Below are 24,048 nucleotides of genomic sequence, written 5' to 3'. Positions count from 1 at the left end.
TATTTGTAGTAGTACTATTACTACATCTTCCACATACGTAGGCCTCCAAAGACAATGACAAAATGAGGTATTTGATGGAGAAAGCCAATGTTAAATCATTACAATTTCACAATGAAGCTTGAAAAAATTTGCACCTCTGAAATAATAACACAGAAACGCAAAAACTTTTGAGATGACAAAGCTAACATTCATACAGTAGACACTACATTTTATACTTTTCTTCTTTGTAGTGTATTTTTTGATGAAACATTTTAACACACCAAGATGACTGTACAATATTTTCAGGAAATCAGTATCAACCCTCCCCCTCTGAAAGAGTTTCTTTTATAGAGCTGGATATTCAAATATATTTAAAGTGATATGAAATTAGCTCCAGTCTTAGTTAACAAATCCTACCAGTTTGTGTTTAGTGAAATGTATGAAAAATAGAGTTTTCTGGGAAAAAAACTAGAAATTCATGCTGTGCTAAAGCAAAAACAAATTGTGCATACTGAATTCCAAAGATTTCCTTGTGTTTGGCGAACCAAGTAAAGTGATCAGAATTGAATATTTCATCAAATTTAATGTAAATAAAAATGCACATATACTAATAATATTACAATTTGGTTGTAGTTTAGTACACTGAATGAATTTCTTAACATGTACGAGAACACATCAATACTTTAATATCAGCAATATAGCTGTGTTTAGAAGTCCAAGATGATCATGCATTGTGAAATTGGCAGAATGCTCTGCACACAATTGAAACTGGATTTGATTTACTTACATCACAGCTCTGGTGCTAAACTTGATTTCTTAACCTTTTCGAGATGGTACCTGAAGATAGAAACATACTGCATGCTGTTGCCGGAGTAACACTTCCAATGCCTCTGAGATTGGTATTTTTGTACAATACTTACATATGAATTGGGAGTAATGTGACACTAAACTATTTAGAGATGATTGTAGCCACTCTAAAATCTACTTATTGAATATAATTACAAGATAAACTTAAACTGATACATATTTTCTTCATAGTGTAACACTTTACCTTGTAATTCCCAGATACATATTTCAACTTGGATCACTAGCTTCCAAAGTCTCTCTGCTATTTACTAAAATTCATACTAAATTTAACTGTAGAGAGTATATAGCTTGCCTCTCATCTTCCATACTATAACTACCACAGTGCAAATCTCACTTGAAGGCATCACTGTAGAGGTGGGGATGGTGAGACGCACACACAAGGAAATGATTATGTCTGCTTACAAGTAGCAGCAGACACAGGTAGTGGTGAGGAGGACAACTTCCAGCATGTTGTCAAGCTTTATTAAGTTTTGTTCAGACATCAATTGATAACACAGCATCACCACTGAAAAGTCTGTCACAGTATGGAGGGGAGTATTTATAGCTGTTCAGAACGGTTCACAGCAAGGCATTATGAGGAAGACTAATGTTACTGGTTACTGAGAGTTTGGGGGGGGGGGGGAGGGACGGACGATGCAGAGAATAGTTAAAAACTGGTCTGCGTTCCACCAACAGGTGCTGTATTATAATACTACTACTACTACTACTACTACTACTACCACCACCACCACCACCAACAACAACAACAACGACAATGAAATAATAATAATAACACAAACTCCAACTAATACAAACGAGAAGAGTACATTAAAGAAGATAGAGCTCCAGCTTCACTGTAATGCGATAGTATTGGAAATATTTTACGCCTATAACTAATGCTCACATACAAAAATTGATTTCCATTACTTACCCAGGTATATTTCACCAAAACCTCCAACACCTATTGATCTTCCAAGTCTCCAACGTTTTCCTAACACATCTGTGAGGATCTCCCCCTCTCTTATTGGATCAGGCAATTTATTACCATTAGAAGCTATTCTCTTTTTGGGAGGCTCAATTTCTGGAGCTAAAATTGCATCTGACATCCGGCGACGCATTGCGCTCACAGGAAAACAGAATTTTGTAGCAATTCAGAACGGCAACTGTGGAAGATCACATCATTAAGTATGAAACTTAATTTAAAAGAGAGTAAATAGTTTTACAACTGAAATGCACTAAGATTAAAACCCTTACAGTACAAACGTACTTTTCATAATGCACAGTACCAATGGGGATGGGGAGGGGGGGGTACTTTGTGCCCACCAAAAAATTTTTACAATTCAATTTTTTTAAAATTTTTATCGACCTTTATCAGCAAGATATTGTATAAAGAGCTACTGATGTGAACTAAAAGCCCAGAAATTTTAAATTTCTTCTAGCACACTATACAAAAAAGTATTTAGAATTTTTCCATTTTTTTCGTCATTTAAATTTCTTTAGACCTATTTTCTCGAGCAGTATTTCCTTGCACTGATAGTAACAGTCATTACAGATTTATAAAGTCTTCATACTTGGAACATGTACCAGTTTTCTTGCTGTGTTTACTGCATGTACCTCTTACAGCTTCACAGATCATTCCTGTTTTGTCCACTTTATTGTACTTTACTGCTTTTGACTGGCTTTCATGACAACACAAATGACATCGTCCCCTCCCTCCTTTAGCTTCCTTTGCAACGAACTTCTGCTTGATATTACATCCGAGAATACCTCCCATGGCTGAAACCACACACTTCTGGAGTCTTCTATTATACATAGTCCTTTCTTCACTGTATGGTTTCGTGAGCTGTAGTCCCAGTTCTTAAATAGTAAGCCGTTGCTTATTAGATTTTGTCTTATCCCACATTGGGGAGATGAGCAGAAACAATGTATAACCATTTAATACTGCTATGTCCACAAGAGTATAGAAAATAGATAGCAGCCATCTTCTTGTAGCCCTCTTAATAGAAAATTTTGTCACCATTTGATTTTGAGATGTCTCAGTTCTTGTGGTATATGCTTCCTATTAACTTGTAATGTTCCCACAAGAGTCAGCTTGTGATTCCTCCAAAATCTTTGACCAAATCAACTGAACTGTAATATATGTCTGTGGTGGCAACACACCCTGAAATATTTATAGGAACAACCAGGCATTTCACTACAACTGAAGTTGAATTTGATTGTTGTGGACTATCATTTTTTCTCCCTGCATACTACTCCATGCTGAGAACATATCTGGTTTTAAAAGAGTTTGAGCATTCATACAAGCATACCACACTTTCCCAGTTTTTCCTTCATGGAGACCTTGAAGGGACATCTGCCACACAACAAAGGCAACATTTCATCAATAACGGTGTCCACCCCAGCAGAATAATATTTTGAGAGTAGTTCAATCATTTCCTCAAATACGTCTCATACTGCAGCGAACTTGTCATGTTCCCTACGCTCATTTTGTGTCTCTGTCGTCAAATCTTACTATTTTAATAAGATGATGGAAGCTAGTTCTATTCATAGTAGCAGTATAAGCAAATCTTCCTGAGGTGTTGGACCATACATCAAAGACTACATGACTGACTCTTGCTCTCCTTCCCCATAATACGTAACCCAACATATGCCACGAATTCAAGTCAGCCTGTTCTGAGTAAATTCTCTCTCAATGCTTCTCCATTGGTATGCTTTATTATGGTGACAATTTCTGGAGAACAAATCTTTTCAAATGATTCTATTATTGTTCCTACTTTACCTTCTTTTCTTATGCCTTCTCACTCTTTCACTATGTTTTGTGCTACACGCCTTGCGGTACGATGAGGCCTGAATGTAAAAACTTTTCCAGTCTTGTCAGTGACCTCACCAGCTGTGTTATCATTCTCTGCAGGTGCACAGAGTTCCACTTCCGAGTGTCTCTATACCATCACTGTCCAAATCCTCACATACAACACATTCCTCTTTAGTTTCACTCACCAAATTCAATTTCCAAATCTGCACATTCTTCTAAAATTTCTAATACTTCTCTCTCAGTATGATAGCAATGGTACATTTTCAATCACAGTTGTCTCTAACACTGGACAAAATGGCACTGAATAAGAAGGAACAAGAAACAATCAGAAATCATACAGAAACGAATTGTTATCGAGATTATTGTTACTACGCACACAGAGAAATTCAATGCACTGAGGTACTACACTGCCAAAATGTTATAATTTATGGAATAAGACAATCCTTGTCAAATTGCATCTACTGCTAAGGAGGTACACTTAAATTAACAGATTAAGTTTAACAGAAAAATTTATACATTTATAAAATCTGGAATAGGAAATAATAAAAAACAACACACATTTTATAAGAATTTTAAAATATGAAATATCAATCTAAATTACAACATTTACAGAAGGTGGGCACAAAGTAGCACCCTCCCCCCCTGGTACAGCAGGGGTTCAATTGAAAGTTTTGCTTAGTTGGTTTCTAGATGTTAATACAATAATTTGTCACAGTGGCACAACTCATGAGTAAAAAACTGCAATATTGTTGACTGCCAGTGCCAGTGATGGATCAAATGAACACATCCAACAGTCATGCAGAAATGAAAACAATTTGTAGGAGGAAGAGGGACTGCAGGTGGGGGAAGAGGGGGAGGAAGCTTATCCAACAGCAACAACATGGGGGTCTTACTACGCCAGATGCATAAATTTACTACACAGATAGTTCTGTGAAACGTTTCATATCAATATTAATGAACTTTATATCACTATCCTCCCTTCAAAGCTATCAGGTGGCATTTGAAAGGCAGTTTCATTAAAAATCAAAGAATATAAAAGTACAAACTTTCTTCACATAGCAAAACCAATCAAATGGATAAATTATTGTAAATACTTTTTTGATATAACAAATACACAATTAAATATAAAGGTTATACACAAAGTGTAGAGTTTACAATATGATGTGCTGCCACACAAAAAAAGACGAAGTATGGGCAAAGTATAAAAATTAACTTTTGGTCTGTGAAGCACATCTGCTGTGCACTGTGTTAAAATACCTTCACCTTCCAAATGTTCCCAGTTATTTTATAATTACAAAATGAACCTTTTTACTCCCCAACAGAGTATACACTGTTTCTTAACTTTCCTGTAGATTAGAATTGAGTGCCAGAACAAGAGAAATTCAAAGAGAGGCATTTTGTTGGAAATGCCATGATCTGATCTCACACCTTCACTTCTCTCAGCACCTCTATCCCTATTAAGAAATTTCTCATAAGCCCAACTGTATACCTTGCCAGACTAGCACTCCCGAAAGAAATGTTTGAGGTTGGAGTCTCGATATAGCACACAGTATTCCATTACTGACAGCAATTTCATACAGTAAATTATCAATCCAATTTCAACAGATTATAACTTTGGTAACCAATTTGCAACACAGCATAAAAAACTCAGTTTTAAGAACAAGTCCCGATATGTATAGAGACAAGTTCATTAAGCCCTTTAGTAGTTTTCACAACAACTGATGAATGAAATAATTTTGGTAGATCTAAGGATGTATAGCAAAACAACATTTAAAAGTTGAAGTATATGTCTCAAACACAAATAGCAATCCTACAATTTACCTAAACCTTTAATTACACTCTGTCCTCCTGTCTTCCATTGTTCTTTACCCTTCTGAATGCCTCTTGTTAATGAAAACAGTAACTCCAAATCCCAAGTAACTGACATAATGGCAATAGATGTAGGTAATGTTATATTTTGATGCTCCTGAATTTATGCTTTGCCTTTGGTACCTCATCCTGACTAAGCAAAACCATAAATTGTTCAGACAGATAAACAAGGCTAGATTATTTATAAACAAGAACTGTTCCGAGTGTATTGTTCGAGTGAGTGTGCTCTGACTTCTGTGAGGTACAGGTGGGGGATATCTGTAGTGGGGAATGTGTGTGGTAGGTCTTCACAGAAGGTTATGTTAGTATTATTCACACTGTACGAGCAAGTTCACATATGACTATGTAACAAATAATTACCAAATTTATTATTCAGGCAGAAATAATGTAGAGATTAAAAGCACTGGCTGGTAATGAGACACCTGAGAGGTTTCAAATGTGCCCAAGAGTTCAAGAAAGATTGTAAATGATTTCACACGAGTCAGAATCATTATCTGTGAATGAATGCTACAGACAAGAATTTTATCATCATTTGTTATCCCACTGAAAGCAGCAGACCTGGTGGCTTCCAAAATTGCTTCTCAGGTTGGATTAAGTTACAGGAATTGTCAAATCAGAATTGCAAAGAAACTAAGCCACCGTAAAGTGTGCTTGTAGTGGCTTCCCAAAAGTTTCAATTGAAAAACAAAACATAAAACATCTGTGTGTTTGTAAAAAGCACTCAGCAATGACTGCAGATGAAGGAGTTGCCTTTTTGAATCTTATCTTCTGTAATTAGGCTCATAGATCATCATATGTAATATGCACAATCCAAAACAAGGCACTAAGGAATGAGAAAGGAATGGTGACTACACTCCAGTGAAAGCAGACAAATGTTAACTGACTATGATGCTTGGGACTTTGAGAGGAATGGAATCCTGCATACTGAGTAACAGCACAAGCATCATATCAGCAACTCAGCATATTACTGGGACCTGAGAAAACAGGCAAGAAGATTGGAATTTTATATCATCAAAAAGTCATTGTATACTAAGCATACACTCAAGACTGCAGAAGGAAATAGGCCATATCCTTTAAAAGGAACTATGCCTGGCATTTGCCTTAAAGTATTTGAGAAATATCCGAAAATCCCAGTATGGGTGGGCAGGTGGCGATACAAACTACCCTCCTCCAAAATATAAGTACAGTGACTTACCTCTGCACCACCTCACAAGGTGTCAAAAACTTTAAGAAAAAAAGAGGGACACCATTTTATCAGCCCTTTAAAGTCCAGACTTTAACCTGAGTTTCAGTGTTTTTAACTGCTCCCGGAGACATTGGAAAGCATAGAGCCTAGAACATTCATGCACAACTGGATGGTGACATGACATCACTCTTCTTATGATGATGGCATCAAGTAGCCAGTTTATGTCCACACACACACACACACACACACACACACACACACACACACACCATGCATATAACTTCACACAGAAGACTGGCACTGAATGTAATGATCAGAGGGCATCACTGTCTTAAGACAATCTGCTAAAAAGAAAGAGCTTTCAATGTAATACCTTGGTCAGGAGACAAATATTATCTAGCACTGGGAAACTACTGTGCCTTCAGCTCTGCCACTACTCGACGTTCGATAGCATTTTGTTAACATTCTTCTCATTCCAACTAGTGCCAGGAACCTCACAATTGCCCAAATCTGCCATACATTTCTTCCTCTTCACCCTATCACCTCAGGTTGGCATCTCTCTCTCTCTCTCTCTCTCTCTCTCTCTCTCTCTCTCTCTCTCTCTCTCTCTCTCTCTCCCCCCCCCCCTCCCTCACCCCCTTCCCCTCCTTCACTAACATTCTCTTTTCAACCGCTTCACCTTCTCACCGCCTCTCCCTTTCTCCCTCATCATCTCCACCTCTCTCCCCTCCCCACCCTTCTCTCCCCCTTCCTCAATGTCTTTTAGCTGTACCCACTGGATGCTTCTTATCTTGTTGTACAGCAGCGGATTCATCTGTCAGAAGATCTACCTCTTTCCCACTACTCACTACTTGCATCCTTCCCTACACTCTCAATAATAGAATGTCAACAATTAGTCTTGCTCTGTGTGTGTGTGTGTGTGTGTGTGTGTGTGTGTGTGTGTCCTTAGACTACAAATAAAGCTAGTGCTCAAAAACTAGTGTAAATGCTGCTTGTATTATGTTTCTTTGCTTCACACATTAAACTCTTTATTTGCTACATGAATACTGAAATGATGTGAATACTAACATTTACATAATACACAAGATGGGGAAAAATTAGTATTATAGTTGCATGTAAAAAAGGAGCACATATACATAACTGTATAAATAATATACTGAAACACACTAGCAGCACATTGAAAAATTGTCAAATCAAGTATTCAAAGTTTCAAGCATTTTCTTTGTCAAAAAAAAGTGTCATACAGAAGATAGGGAAAGCAAAGGATGGTAAAGGAACAATCACTTTTTAAAATCAATTAAGATTTCAGATAGTTACTATTAAAACAATATGACAATATTTTAAGCTTAAAATGTGTGTAGATAAAAAGAAGAATGAGGCAAAGTTACTGGTCTAGGAGTAGTGTCTTCATTTAGTAATCAAAATGTCCTCAGTGACAGGTTCGAAACCCACCACCACTTAAATTTTGAACAAAAATCATTAGCAATGGTAGTCGAAGGCTTCCAACACAAGAAGTCGTTCTGTTCAGCCAAAGGCCCTGTCAAAGGCAGTGGAGGAGCAAACAGAGATTCAGGGCACTTCCTTGCCCTTGGTTGGGAAACTGCCCCTAAAGGCAGAAGAATCAGCGGTGATCAACAGCACAAGATGCAGAAGGCAATGGAAGTCACTGAATTAAAGAAACATGATGTGCACCCACAGGACAGGCATGTAACTGAAAAAGTGTCACAATGATCTCTCCACTGGCAAAAGGTTCAGACTAGCCCCCCATTCAGATCTCTGAATAACCAACATTCTATGAGTCGGGGCATGGAATGTCAGATTTTGAACATGGTAGGGAAGCTAGAAAATCTGAAAAGGGAAATGCTAACACACATTCTAGATGTAGTGAGAATCAGTGAAGTAGAATGGAAAGAAGACAAGGATATCTGGTCAGATAAGTATATGGTAATAACAGCAGCAGAAAACAGTACGATGGAGTATGATTCTTTATTAATAGGAAAGTAGGGCAGAGAGTGCATTAGAGCGAACAGATGGGTGACAGGTTGTTCTCATCAGAATTGATAAACATCGACAAAGATAGTTCCGGTACATATGCCAACGTCGCAAGCCAAAGATGAAGAGAGAGAGAAAGTACATGAGGATATTGAACAGGTGATCCAATACATAAAGGGAGATGAAAATCTAATAGTCATAGCGGAGTGGAGAGCGGTTAAAGGGGAAGGAGTAGAAGAAAGGGTTACAGAAGAACATGAGCTTGGTACTAGGAATGAGAGAGGATAGAGACTAATTGAGTTCTGAAATAAATTTCTGCTAGTAATATTGAATAATCTGTTCAAGAATCACAAGAGGGGGAGGAGGAGGAGGAGGAGTTATACTTGGAAAAGGCTAGGGGATACAGGAAGATTTCAATTAGATCACATAGTGGTCAGGCAGAGATTCCAAAATCGGATACTGGATTGTAATGTGTACCCAGGAGCAGATATAGGCTCAGATCACAATTTAGTAGCGACGATGAGTAGGCTGAAGTTTAAGAGACTAGTCAGGAAGAATCAATATGCAAAGAAGTGGAATATGGAAGTACTAAGGAATGAAAAGATATGATTGAAGTTCTCTGAGGCTACAGATAATGCAATGACGAACAGCTCAGAAGGCAGTTCAGAGGAACAGACAGACATCTTTAAAAAGGACAATTGCAGAAGTTGGAAAGAAAAACAGACACAATGAAGGTAATTTTGATGAATCCATGGATAACAGAAGAAATATTTTAGTTCATCGATGTAAGAAGTACAAAAATGTTAAGGGAAATTCAGGAATACAGAAATGCAATTTGCTTTGGAATGAAATAAATAGTAAGTGCAGGGAACCTAAGCCGAAATGACTGCATGAAAAATGCAAAGAAATCGAAAAAGAAATGATTATCAAAAGCAATAACTAAGCATACAGGGAAAAGAACCCTCAGTGAAATTAAAAGCAAGGGTGGTAACAATAAGACTGCAATGGGAATTCCGCGGTTAAATGCACATTGTCCGATGATCTGACATAAGAGGAAACAGGAGTCAATATACAAGAGGTCGGGGATCCAGTATTAGGATCAGAATTTAAAGGGCTTTGGAAGACTTACAGTCGAATAAGGCAGAAATAATAGATATCATTCCATCAAAATTTCTAAAGAGACTGGGATAAGTGGCAATGAAGTGCCTATTCACGCAGGTGTATAGAATGTGAGAATTAGGTGATACACCATCAGACTTTCATGAAAATATCATTCACAAAGTTCCGAAGATTGCAAGAGTTGACAAGTGCAAGAATTATTGCACAATCAGCTTAACAGCTCATGCATCCAAGTTGCTGACAAGAATCACGTACAGAAGAATCGAAAATACAGTTGAGGATGTGTTAGATGACAATCAGTTTGGCTTTAGGAAAGGTAAAGGCACCAAGGAGGCAATTCTGACATTGTGGTTGATAATGGAAGCAAGACTAAAGAAAAATCACAACATGTTAACAGGATTCATCAACCTGGAAAAAGTGTTAGACGCTATAAAATGGTGCAAGTTGTTCAAAATTCTGTGAAAAACATGGGTAAGCTATATGGAAATACAGGTAATATACAATATGTACAAGAGCCAAGAGGGAACAAAGAGTGGCACAACAGGAATGAATCACTCAGATTAATACGAATGGAAGACAGGGATGTAGTCTTTCACCTACTGTTCAATCTCTGCATCAAAGAAGTGACTGAGGAAATTGAAAGAATGGTTCATGGAGGAATTACAGACTAGATTAGATTTACTTTCATTCCAATTGATCCACACTGAGGAGGTCCTCCAGAATGTAGAACATGTCAGAAAAACAACAATACATGACAAATATTTACAACTCAAACAAATAAGCTAATGTACCATTCCACAGGTCCCAAGTGGCATGGTCGTCATTTTTTAATGAACGTTATATGAAAGAATCATTTTACAATTACTAATGCACTGAATTTAAAATAATGTTTTTGATTTGTTTATAAGGTAATAAACGTGTAATACAACTACTAAGTACTTATTTACAATGAACACATTACTGCGCTGAACTGGTGCAGAAGTTATACTGTACTTATATAGACACACACACACACACACACACACACACACACACACACACACACTTATTTACAATGAACACATTACTGCACTGAAGTTGTGCACAAGTCATATACACACACAAATCAGTTTGTTCTACTGAGATATTCATCAATGGAGTAGGAGTTGGCCACCAATAAATCCTTTAGGCTTCTCTTAAATTGAATTTCTTTGGTTTTTAAGCTTCTTATGGCTGCTGGCAAGTTATTGGAAATATGTGTTCCTGAATAATGCACACCTTTTTGTATAAGACTAAGTGACTTTAAATCCTTGTGAAGATTATTCTTATTTCTAGTATCGATTCCATGAATTGAGCTGTTGGTTTTAAAAAGTGATATATTTTTAATGACAAATTTCATTATGGAATAAATATATTGGGAAACAGTAGTTAGTATCCCTAGTTCCCTGAACAGGTTTCTGCAGGATGTTCTTGAGTTCACATCACATATAACTCTTACTGCATGTTTTTGTGCCTGGAAAACTTTAGCTCGGTTTGATGAATTACCCCACAAAATAATCCCATATGACATTATGGAATGAAAGTAAGCATAGTATGCCAGCTTTTTCATTTTTATATCCCCTATGTCTGACAATTCACATTGCAAATAGAGATTTGTTAAGACGCTTCAGCAGTTCTGTGGTGTGCTCCTCCCAGTTGAATTTATTATCAAGCTGTAATCCCAAGAATTTAACACTGTCCACTTCTCCTATCTGCTTGTCATCGTATGATGTTAGGCATATACTCGTGGGACACCCCTTACAAGTTCTGAACTGCATGTAGTGTGTTTTTTCAAAGTTTAGTGACAAAGAATTGGCTAGGAACCGGTGATTTAAGTCCACAAGTATTTTATTAGCTGACCTTTCTAAGACTACACTTGATTTGCTATTTATTGCAATGTTTGTATCATCAGCAAACAAAACGAACTTGACTTCTGGTAATGTTACTGATGAAAGGTCACTGATATACACAAGAAAAAGGGGCCCTAAAGTGGAACCTTGTGGGACGCCACACGTAATTAGTTCCCAGTTGGATGATGCCTGATAGCTTGATACATGTCTCTTTCCTAATAACACCCTTTGTTTCCTGCCAGAGATATAAGCTTTGAACCATTTTGCAGCATTTCCTGTTACACTATAATATTCTAATTTACTTAAAAGGATATTGTGATTTACACAGTCAAATGCCTTTGATAGATCACAAAATATACCAGTTGCCTGAAATTTTTTGTCTAATGAATTAAGCACATTTTCACTGTAAGTGTAGATAGCCTTCTTAATATCAGAACCCTTCAGAAATCCGAACTGTGACTTTGACATTAGGTTATTTGAGATAAGATGGTTATAAAGCCAATTGTACATTACTTTTTCTAAAATTTTTGAGAATGCCAGCAAAAGTGAAATTGGACGGAAATTTGATGCCATTTCTTTATCTCCCTTCTTAAACAGTGGCTTAACTTCAGCATATTTCAACCATTCAGGAAATATTCCACTGATAAATGACTGGTTACACAGATAGCTTAATATGTTACTTAACTCAGAATCACATTCTTTAATTAACTTTGTTGACATTTCATCACGCCCACTAGATGTTTTTGATTTTAAAAATTTTATGATGGATATAATTTCTGCTGGGGTAGTGAGGGTTAAATACATATTATGGAAATTACTTGAAATGTCTGGTCTGAAGTATTCCATAGCAGCATCTACAGAACCTGACAATCCCATCTTGTCAGTAACAGTTATAAAACGTTTGTTAAAAAGTTCTGCAACACTATACATGTCTGTCACCAATGTGTCATTTACTCTTAATGCTATTTGTCCCTCTTCATGTCTCGTTCTACCGGTCTCCTCCTTCACTATATTCCATATAGTCTATTTTGTTTTCTGATATGACTATCTTTTCCTTGTAATATATTTGCTTTGATATCCGTATTACAGTCTTTAATATTTTGCAGTATTTCTTGTAATCTGCTATAGCATCAACATCAGAACTGTTTCGGATTGACAGATACAGTTTTCTTTTTGTTTTACAAAATACCCATATTCCTTGAGTAATGCATGGCTTCTTTGTAGACTTTACTCTAACCTTGGTAAGTTTAGGGGGAAAACAGTGTTCAAATAAAGTAAGCACTTTATTAGCAAAAGTGTTATATTTTTCATTCAATTTAAGGTGAAAGGATATCAATGATACATTCACTGATGACGCTGCTATCCCCAGTGAAAGTGAAGAAGAATTATAGGATCTGCTGAATGGAATGAACTGTTTAATGAGTACAGAATTTGGATTGAGAGTAAATCAGCAAAAGATGAAGGAAATTAGAAACAGCAGAAATAAGGACATTGAGAAACTTTACATCAGGAATGGTGATCACGAAGTAGATGAAGTTAAGGAATTCTGTTACCTATGTACCACAATAACAAATGACAGATGAGCAAGGAGGACATAAAAAGCAGATTAGCACTGGCAAAAACGGACATTCCTGGCCATGAAAAGTTTATTAGTGTCAAACACAGGCCTTCATTTCAGGAACATATATCTGATAATACATGCTGAGGCATGGCATTGTATGGTGACGAAACATGAACTGTACGAAAACCAGAAACAAAGAGAACCGAAGAATTTGGGATGTGGTGCTACAGAAGAATGTTGAGAAGTACGTGGACTGATAAGGTAAGGACTGTGGAGATTCTCTGAAGAATTGGTGAGGAAAGGAATGTATGGAAAACACTGATAAGGAAAAGGGACAAGTTGGCATGACATCTGTTAAGACTTCACGGAATGGCTTCCATGTTACTAGAGGGAGCTGAAGAGTGTAAAAACTGTAGAGGAAAACTGAGACTGAAATGCATCCAGCAGTCAACTGAGAATGTAGGTTGCAAATGCTGCTCTGAGATTGAAAAGTTGGCACAGGAGAGGAATTTGTGGTGGGTCGCATCAAACCACTCAGAAGACTTTTTAAAAAAACTTCTAATTTGATTAGATGGACTGAAGCAGCCTGCAAATAATGTAGGTGTGCACTTCTTATAATCATTTGACCTCCAATACAGGAATGCTCAATACAAATGGATGTAACTTAGCATCCTGTTACTACATACCTATTCCAAATATATAATGTAATTCCTTACCATTTCATAGTGTTTTCCCTTTATCTTTCAGACCATCATGGTCAACTAGTGACATTTACTATTAGGGTATGTGACAAAAATGACTGGAAAACTACAAGGATGATAAATGAAAAGGGATTCAGGAATTCAAGAAAAGTTTGCAAAATACAGACTGGAAAGCTTACAAAACACCCCTTGTGTGAAAAATATAAATTCTGGAAGATTATTAGGCTATTCAGAAAACCTGTTTTCCTATAATCTAACCAGAGGAAACAGATCAAATGCATCTAAACTCTGGATTACTAATGGAATCACAATATCAAATAGATTTAAGAGAAGATTACTTTCCATCAAGGGACACTGAGAATGACAGGGTTCAATCAATTTACAAAGTGCTATGTAAAATTTTAAGCAATGGCATCAGAACATCAAAATTTATGTACAGGGTGATTATAAATCAATATCGGGGTTTTAATGCTTTATGATATTTATTATATTAAACTTACAGTTATAAATGATGTCAAATGAAAGAGCCACTCAAACAGTTTTACCAAGAACCTTATAAATGTTCAATGAGAGCACCATTTGTCACATGGCACACATCAAGTCTATAGCCGAGTTCTTCCCAAACGTTGATAAGTGTGTTTTCAGTGATTGTAGCAACAGCTGCTTCAATCCAGTTTCTTAATTCAGGGAGGTCTGCTGGTAGCGGAGGCAGGTACACATGATCCTTGATGAAGCCTCAAAGGAAAAAATTGCATGGCGTTAGGTCAGATGAATGTGGAGGCCATGCAAAGCAACCCCTGTCGTTGGGCCCCTTGCGTTTAGGAGGAACTCTACTGTAGACTTGATGTATGCCATGTGACAAATGATGCTCACATTGAACATTTATACGGTTCTTGGTAAAACTGTTTGAGTTGCTCTTTCATTTGACATATCATTTATAACTGTAAATTTTATCAGGTAATAAATATTATAAAGTGTTAATACCCCGATATTCATTTATAAACACCCTGTATTTTCAAGAGAAAATAAGTTCTTCAATCAACAAGATAATGATTGTTTGGAATAAAATGAAAAGGAGACAGGAGAAACAAATCAAGAAAATTAAGAAGTTTCATGAAAGGTAGATAATGAAATGAAAAAAAAGTCCCAAAACTGTAGATACCTTTAATAACAGTTTTATGGCAGAGCAGATAATTTTACTTTCAAAACTTCCTTAATAGGTATTGTATAAACCTTAATAAATAGCCTACAGTTTCTACGAAAAGCCTTCCAAAACAAGTTGTTTTGAATTGAAGTGCTTCCTACATTTCCAAAAGAAATTTTTATTATTATACATTGTCTTAAAAATATATGTTTCAGTGGTTACTAAGGGTGAAATCAGTCATAAAATAATGCTATGTTCTCAGACGAACCTAGTAAAACACTGACATACTTATGTAATGAATTTTCCCATAACAGTTCTATCCCAGAGACAAAAATATCCCAGAGCCACTTCGCAAAAGAGGGTAACAAAGGATCGGTAAAAAATAATTGACCTATCACATTACTGTCTATATTTTCAAAAATTTCTGAGAAGATGCCTCTACAAGAATTTAAATGAGTTAGTATTAGTCCAGATACGAGACTGGTAGACGGGTATAAAATATATCACTTTAAATGTCATGCAGATAATGTGGTGGAGTTTTGAGACTGAGGGCAACTTCTCCTCCAACACTGGAGACTATCTTCAAATTAGCTCTTAAATTTAATGTTTAATGTTGTTTCATAGTTAGAATTAGCACTGTAATCCAACAGTTTTTTCACAATGTTAAGTCGATGAACTGAACTGCAGTTCAATGCACATCTTTGACTTCTTTCTAAATTTCAGGCACTATGTAGGATCAATAGAATATGATTAATCATGAATAATAAACCACCAATAAGGGAAGAGAGAGAACACAGGTTTGAATTGTGAAGTCTGTAAATAATTGTTATTCCAATTTCAATGTGTACTTGTCTTCTGACCCAGGATTTTATCCATTATTTCTACCTACCTTTATTCAGTCACTATACAGCTTTCCTATTTCTTGCCCACTTTTATCTCAGAATCAACTGTTTACACATTAAAAAACATCTTCTGTTTCTACATTGTCATTCCAGTTCCACGCAGTTTTGTTTGAATCTGATAAATAGTAATATTTTATTGGACAGTCTTTGAACATAATAATTTATCTTAATCTATAAGTAACTGTTTCAAATTATCAGCAAACTTAATAGAAAACGCTGTCTCCTGTTTTATGAATTTGTGACTGCTTTCACTGCAATTCCTCTCAAACTCACTACTTCCCACAAAACATGTCTAAATCTGATGTAAGCCATGTCATTACGTTAAAATTATTGCAGATTTTCCTCAATTTCCGAGCATATATACATTCACATTTATTAAAAAATTTAATAGAAAAGGAGTAGTTAACTCCAATGTACCAAGCACACTTTTAGTATCCGTAATCAAGCTTTTGAATATAACTTGTGCTCCATATTGAGCTCCTGTCCTTTGAGCTGTTTCCTCAGTTCATTCTTATATCTTCCCTTATTTCCAATTTGCAACTCTTATACAATTACTCAGTTTTTCTCGTTTTGTACCACAGTGGTTACCACACCAATAGTCTATGTACATAGATCTTTAGCAGTATTACATCACACAGTCCACATTTTTTCTTTTACGATGCAAAATATCTCCCACAGCATAAAATGCATTAATATAATACAGGGTAAACAACAGAAATATCTGGTAACATGAAATGGTAATTTACCTTGCAAAGACAACTACATTAACTCTAGACTCTTCAGATCTTTCTCGATACTTGAATGGTCCTAAAGCCAACTGAAACATTAAAGAAAAACAATTTTTTCAACTGGAATCAAGTTATGGCAATGTCACATTACATGATTCATACAAACGCACATATTGCGAAGTGAGTTGTCGACAGGAACTTACTTAATTGAAATTTATAGCATACACAGCATGTTACATAGCAGGCATAATGGTGTGGCAGAAATAATCAGCTAAATTATTGGAAATACTAAGCATAAAGGTCTAATTAGACATAGTTATCAATCAAGATATTATGTAACTATTTATAAACTATGTAACAATGCAGAACTGTGTAAAAACACAAATGGAGGGACACTGTACATAGAACACAATGAACGGTCTAATGACTTTACTTAAATTTCTGTATACAAGCAATGAAAATGAATGGCACCATAGTCAACATAAAAACAAACTAATTTCCAAAAGGTAAAAGAATGGTTCAAACATCTCTAAAAATTGGTTTTATTTAGCAGTGAATTCGACAGCAAAATATTGCATCAAAATTTCTTTTATATTTGGCGTGACTGCTTCACAAATCAGCCAAAATTTGTCTATCTGTCAAAAATACACACCAATTGCCACACCTATATTGCCATACAGTTTCATATTTTGAGTTTTAAAGGGACACACATCATTTGAGAATTTGTTTCAATTTTCTAATGACATTCCTGTATGATATGTATATTTAAACTACTGTCCTACAATATTAACCAGAATGGTGTACAGATCTTTATTTTCTTTTAATTGGGTTGTTGGCTCGATGTGTAAATGCATAACTACAGATTTTCACTTTCTGGTACTGAAGACTTCAATCCTTGGTAAAGCATATATGCCCACACTTTGGCAGCAGCTGGGATTGGATTCCACACCAAACACAGCTTTGACCATAACTGTCTTGGTGAGTCAGTTTACTTGCACCATTTGGTCAATGCACTGTCTCAAGAACCATATAAACTGTAACAAACTATCTGTAAGTCTGTTTAGGTAGCGACATCAATAGAATGTATGACTGAATTCATGTTTCTACAAAAATGTGCACAACTTACATAAATATAAGATTTCATAAATCACCGAGTTCAGAATACACTCATAAAAATGTATTGTTTGTTTTTCCCCAGCATGAATTTATTGCTCGACTATTTGGAATATGTTTATCAGCCACAACACCCTTTTCAGATAGGCATACAGGAAAACAATTAACTACTAAAGGTACAGTTGCAGAGAGCTCATCTACACAGGCAATTTTTCACGGTCAGAAAATATATTGTTTATTGTTGTTTGCTTTCTTGGAAGTCAAGTGCTCTCATTCTCAAATACTGGAGGAATGTAGTCCTGGTATTTGCATGCCATAGTTTACATTGCCTCAAAACAGTTTCATGTCGCATGGATCATTTTGCACAATAGATTGTAATGATGTGGGACGAGTCATTTTACATTCACATCGCAAATTAATTCATACATATGGTTACATTCTGAACATGTCTAATTTCCTTTCTTTGCTTTCATAAAGCAAGGAAAATAGAGGTCAGAGTTAAGTTCTATCTACCATCTTTTTACACATTACAGTAATAGAAATTCTTCTCTGGAATAGAAGGAGCTGTCAAAGAGAGACCTGTTTGGCGTGTGTGTGTGTGTGTGTGTGTGTGTGTGTGTGTGTGTGTGTGTGTGTGTGCCTTCCAAATTTTACTTCGCAGCCTGTCAGGTACAACTAGGTAAGTGATTAAAAACTTTTGTCGCAGCATTGTGCTCCCCTTTTTGTACTAAAGACAAAGACCATAATGTGGAGTAATTATGTACAGCATTGTTCCTTTTGAACTATAGTGGATTACTTGCAATAAACTCCATGAGGGGATAAATATACTATGAAGCAGTAGTCAGCATGTCCAACTGAAACAGATGCCTACAATATGATTGTGGGCGAGTACCGCACATTATTCTTACAGCATGTTTTGGAGCACGAATTGTTACCCCAGAACATTATTCCATATGACATTATTGAATGAAAATAAGCAAATCATGTCAACTTATTGATTTGTCTCTTCTCAAGATCTGCAATGATTGTAAGTGCAAATGTGGCTGAATTAAGTTGTTTTAGCAGTTCCAAAAAGTGCTGCTTCTAATTTAAATTCTAATCAATATGGACACAAGAATTTTGAAGTTTCCACTATATTATTTCCTCACTGTGTGTTACTCTTATCACTGGTCTAGTACCCCTAGATGTGCAGAAATGAATATGTTGTCTCCTTTGAAAATAGAGTGAGAGACCACTCGTAGAAAACCAATCGATAATACCGTTAAGAATTTTGTTTACTATCTCTTCTGTTTCTGTATGAATATTTGGATTGATCAATAGTAGTGTCACCTGCAAAAAGAACTTAATTCTGCTTCTTGTATATTACACAGAAGATCTTTTACATATATGAGGAGCAACAGTTGACCCAAGATTAAGCTTTGGAGAACCCCTTACATGATTGCTCCCCAGTTAGAATAATGTCCCCAGACTAGATTGGTTAATTTACTAAGTACAACTTTCTGCATTCTTTTGGTCAGATATGACATTATCCATTCGTTGATTATACCATCAATCCCATAAAACTTCAATTTACCTAGGAGAATACTGCACGTTGCATTCAAATGCCTTAGATACGTCACAGAAAACACCAAGACAGCCTATTTTATTATTTAATGCTTGTAAAATCTGGCTAGTGAACATGTAAATGGCATTCTCAGTAGAGCAACCCTTCTGGACCCCGAATTGTGATTTGCTCAGGACATAAGGCACTCTGTTATTTATCCTGACTGTGCATCATGAACAGAGAGAGCTTTTGTTACTGGGTGAACAGTTATTTTCTCACACTGAGCTTCGTAAAAAGGAAATATTGTCAATTAGGGTCCTACTGTCTTTATCAAACTGTTTGGAAAGGTAACTAATGAGATCAAATTGTAGGATCCACGTTAAGATTTCCATATCATTTTTGCTATCAGAATCCTTTGGAATATTTACGTTGAAGTCACCAAAGACTTAACAGCTTGCTGCTGTCTGACAAATAGCGCAATTAAGAGCCCAGATTTCTCAAACAGTTCAGAATTTCTCAGTTGGAATATATATACATTTACAACTAACAGTGATCTGCTCTGTCTTAAATCCTTTTCCCATGTTAGTTGTGCATGAGTAATATGCTACAGTGTAATCTTTTATATGTAACTTATCTAAACTTGGGGTTACATTGTGTTCAGACAGGCAAAGGATGTCATCTTTTCAGAGCTATCTATATTTTATAAACGGATAAGAAGCTCTTATGCCTTATTACTCAATCCTACAATAATTTGATGAAATAAAACAACCTTGCTTTTCTGTATATTTGTATCACTTTGAAAGGGGCTTCTACTATTTTCACTTCTTTCTGGACAGGGTGCCTGAATCCAGATTCTAGTGCCTCTCAGACACCAGCAACCAGAGAGATACACAGTTTCTATCTGTAATACATACTTGTCTTTTTGAGTTAAACTTTTAACATAACATTATACCTCTTCATGATTAGAGTACAACAACAATTTAAATTCAGTCAATAAATATATGCAAATTGGAAGTCAAATTACTGCTGCCCCTGGAAGCTGTAACGTGGCGACCTACAAATGGACTTGGGTTAATTTGTCCTAGGTTAGTCACTCAGTGATATTGATCTACAAAATCAGCTACCACTTCGTCAAATGAAATTTCCTGGAGCAACAAGATTGCACACAATGCTCACTTTCCAAAATTTCTAAAACCAATTAAATGAAAGTGACCTGCAGGTGATTGGTGCACATTTACCACCACCCAGAGGTACATAAAAATGTTATTGCTCATTTGCCAGTTAAAAAACTGGCAAAATCTCACAAGCGGCTCCAGCCCTGCTAAACACCTGCATACACAATTCTATATAGAGCCTAACAAGCACTCATATGTTCCTGGGTTTATGTATTTTTATCCTAACTGCAACATTATATAGTTAAGTCTGTAGCATATGTGGTCACTTTCATACTAATGCCTTACATCAGAAATTTCATGAAAGGGCTGATAATGTCATTTCAACTATTCCATTAGATGGCACTGCCTTCTTGCTAATAAAGTAAACTGGTTAGCTCATACAACAAACACATGAGTATAGAGTGACATCAAAAGCAGTTTTGGCTGAAGTCAACTTTCGGTCACTTGAAAGCTAATCTCTTCTTAGTACTCAGATACTGTCCATATTCATTTCTAATACTTATTCTGTGACAAAACTGCATTACTGTACTCCATTTTTGGCCCCGGGCACACACAACCAGTAGTCCACTATTTTTCGTTTCTTCCTCTCTAATGAAAACGCTTAGGTTGTCACAAAGTTGCTTTTTAAAATTCATGTCAGTCAATAGAGTCAGTGCTATTCATAAAGGGTCACATCCCTAAGAGTGATCCGGCACTTTTTCTCCAGTATTTCTATTTCTGTGGTTGTTTTCAATTTGTTTTTTATGCGTATGTAGTGCTGGCCAAACTAATACCACTTATGGCGAGTTTTGTGCAACTATCCAATGGCAAAGGTATATTACGACTTTTCTCATAAAATACTGCTTTATGTAAACACGAAACTATATCGTACGAAATCAACGTGCATAATCGATCATTAAAAACTTTAGCAGTACGCCTTTATTAACAAAGAAAAAAAAAACAGCAATAAAGAACTGACACTATTAACTTTTATTTTCTGCCTATTAACACTAACAACACTTTAAAGCAGGTCCGTTTTTCACGCATATACAAAAAAAAAAAAAAAAAAAAAAAAAAAAAAAAAAAAAAAAAAAAAAAAAAAACTGTTGAAACAGTAGCTTACAAATTAGCTTGTTTCTACGATTCACTACTCCCAAATGTTTTCTGAAGTTCACTAAATACAAAGCGTCGGTGCCGTAAAATTTATGGAAGGATTCAATACTGCAAAGTAAATTATACCTATACGTTTACTGTAGTTTACTAAATACAGATTGAAAATTGCGTACATTTATGGGGCACTAGACATTCAAACTATTTACACGACGCAAGCAACAAGCAGGCACAAATGAATTCAATTTATTCAACAGTTCCATACACCGCCTGCGCAGGATAGCGAAAGCAGCCACAGTGGAATGACAAAATGGCAGTAACTTTCTCCTCGATCTACGTGACATTTTCGATAATTTGGATATAATATAACCAGGCTACTTGAAGTTGCAAGTCTTTAAAAGAACAAACTGTAAATGCTGACACGAAATACTTAGGTATAAATTCCAAAACCGTTTTGACACTTCGACTGTCAACACCAACATTCGCAAATCAAACATGATCACAGTAAAACATAGGTACTATTAAAATAATCTTATTTGAAAACAAATATATCTTTTTCTTACCGGAACACTGACAGCATTACTACACTTAAAATTTAAATACAGCATTGATTAAAATTCTACCATAAAACACACAGCCATATTTAATGACCTTGATTTTGCCAAAGATGTCATTTACTCAATCACTGTCCGACAGTCTCATTCGATGACTAACTATCGATTGTAGAAGTTATTACTTTTATTTTTATGTTACACGGTCTTTCGTACTATTGAGAGATAAGGCTGTGATAAAGCACGATCGAGAAATAGGCTCACTACAGCGTAACATGGGTGTGCACTGTAAGATGGCAATTTATTCACCAGCTAGTTATGCGGTCAAGTTGGCAACGCAAATCGAACTTGTGGGTTATTTTTGCGCGCGAAAGTTACGATATTCAGTTGATTTCGGTCTCAGCTGAGGCAACGTCGGTTGTAAACATGGGTGCGAAAAGTTGAAAATGTCAGAACTACGATCTTTTGGATACTGACTCTAGTGGTCATCGTTATGGTCTTCAAGAAATTTATGGAAAACAGAGTTGATATTGGTACATTTAATGAAAATGTTAGTGGCAAACAGTTTACCCGCTTGAAAACAAAGTGTCACGGTAACACGATATCCTTATCTTATAGTCAGTTCGATTAAGATTCAGATTTGTATTGTTTGGTCAGTAAGAGATATGTGTTTAGGAAAATGATTAGAACAACAATGTCAGTTTTTCAATTTCCAAATAGCTGCATGCAGATTGGTGTAACAGTTAAGGCCGAAGTATGACGCTCTTACAAAGAAACAACGCAATATTATGCCTAGCAAATGTAGTAGCGGTTGAAGACTGATGGTGCTTGGTACATAGAAAATAAATCTCGTATGTGAGATAGTAAAGTTCTAACGCAATTTAAGGTACGCTAACATATCTGCCATCTAATACAAAGAGCTGAGTGACACATGATGTCGTAGCTACTGGGATTATTATAATTTGTTGCTCTGCAGTAATGATTTTAAAACGATAATTTGTTTGTCAAAAAGTTATTTTGTATTGCGTTGTATTTTCAGAGGGCCCTTTATTCTCCGACAACATAGAAATCTTTGAACAAAACGTACTGTCTGACAATTGTGAGGTACAAAATTGTTAAGGCCTTCATGGCCACTTTTTGACAAATTACCAGTTGGCCTCAATGTCAGGTGCTTCGGGTGACGTTTGCTTACGATTTTTCTGAAGTTTCACACTGTGCAAACTGTAAAATCACCACCTGTGAGAGAGAACAGGGATGATCAGTACCTTCATAACGCATGCAAAAGGAATATGTGAGATGCAACGACTCAGACTCGAGATGGAACACGTGGAAAGCGTTCTGATCAGCAATGGTTACTCCACCAGTTGCATAAGAACTGTTACGAAATCTAATATTCGTCTAAATGATGCACAGAAGCAGTGTCGGGTTCAGACTTTCTGCCACACATTTCCATGGCGAGCAAGGCGTAATGACCATTTATAAATCGATAAATAAGATCAATAAGTGTCTCAAACTGGCAGAGGACAAAAGGGACCCACTTACAACATCGAGAATATAATGCATATTCTGCACTTGTGGAAAAATCTATCTTGAAATGATTGGAAAAGCAATCAACACCAGTATTTCTGAATATAAGAGGCACTGCAGGTTGGGATAGGTGGAGAAATGAGCAGTGGCAGAGCATGTATCATGTGAGACCGACCACATAATAAAATTGTCCATACGAAAGTTTTTGCTGTGGAGGAAAGCTATCTTGCCCACATTCTTCACGGAAGCAATAGAAATCCACAAACACGATAATAACCTTAACAAGAAAGCGGAAAGCCTCAAGGTTAATGGATACTGGATTCCCATGCTGCAGCAAACACTC

General features: G+C 36.2%; 1 protein-coding gene across 1 annotated transcript in view; it reads right to left on the bottom strand.

The window, feature by feature from the left end:
- Nucleotides 1-22,294, bottom strand: part of LOC124612457 (serine/threonine-protein kinase VRK1-like) — a 90,953-nt gene extending 68,659 nt beyond the window's left edge. The window contains exons 1-3 of the mRNA XM_047140685.1: nt 22,191-22,294; nt 16,726-16,796; nt 1,757-1,988 (exon numbers count right to left, since the gene is read on the bottom strand). Coding sequence (XP_046996641.1) covers nt 1,757-1,943 — 187 coding nt within the window. The 5' untranslated portion in view covers nt 1,944-1,988; nt 16,726-16,796; nt 22,191-22,294. The remainder of the gene's footprint in view (nt 1-1,756; nt 1,989-16,725; nt 16,797-22,190) is intronic.
- Nucleotides 22,295-24,048: the final 1,754 nt, after the last annotated feature.

The sequence above is a fragment of the Schistocerca americana genome, chromosome 4 (genome assembly GCF_021461395.2).
Source record: "Schistocerca americana isolate TAMUIC-IGC-003095 chromosome 4, iqSchAmer2.1, whole genome shotgun sequence".
In the NCBI taxonomy this organism is placed as follows: domain Eukaryota; kingdom Metazoa; phylum Arthropoda; class Insecta; order Orthoptera; family Acrididae; genus Schistocerca; species Schistocerca americana.
This window is presented reverse-complemented; position numbering and strand designations above follow the sequence as displayed.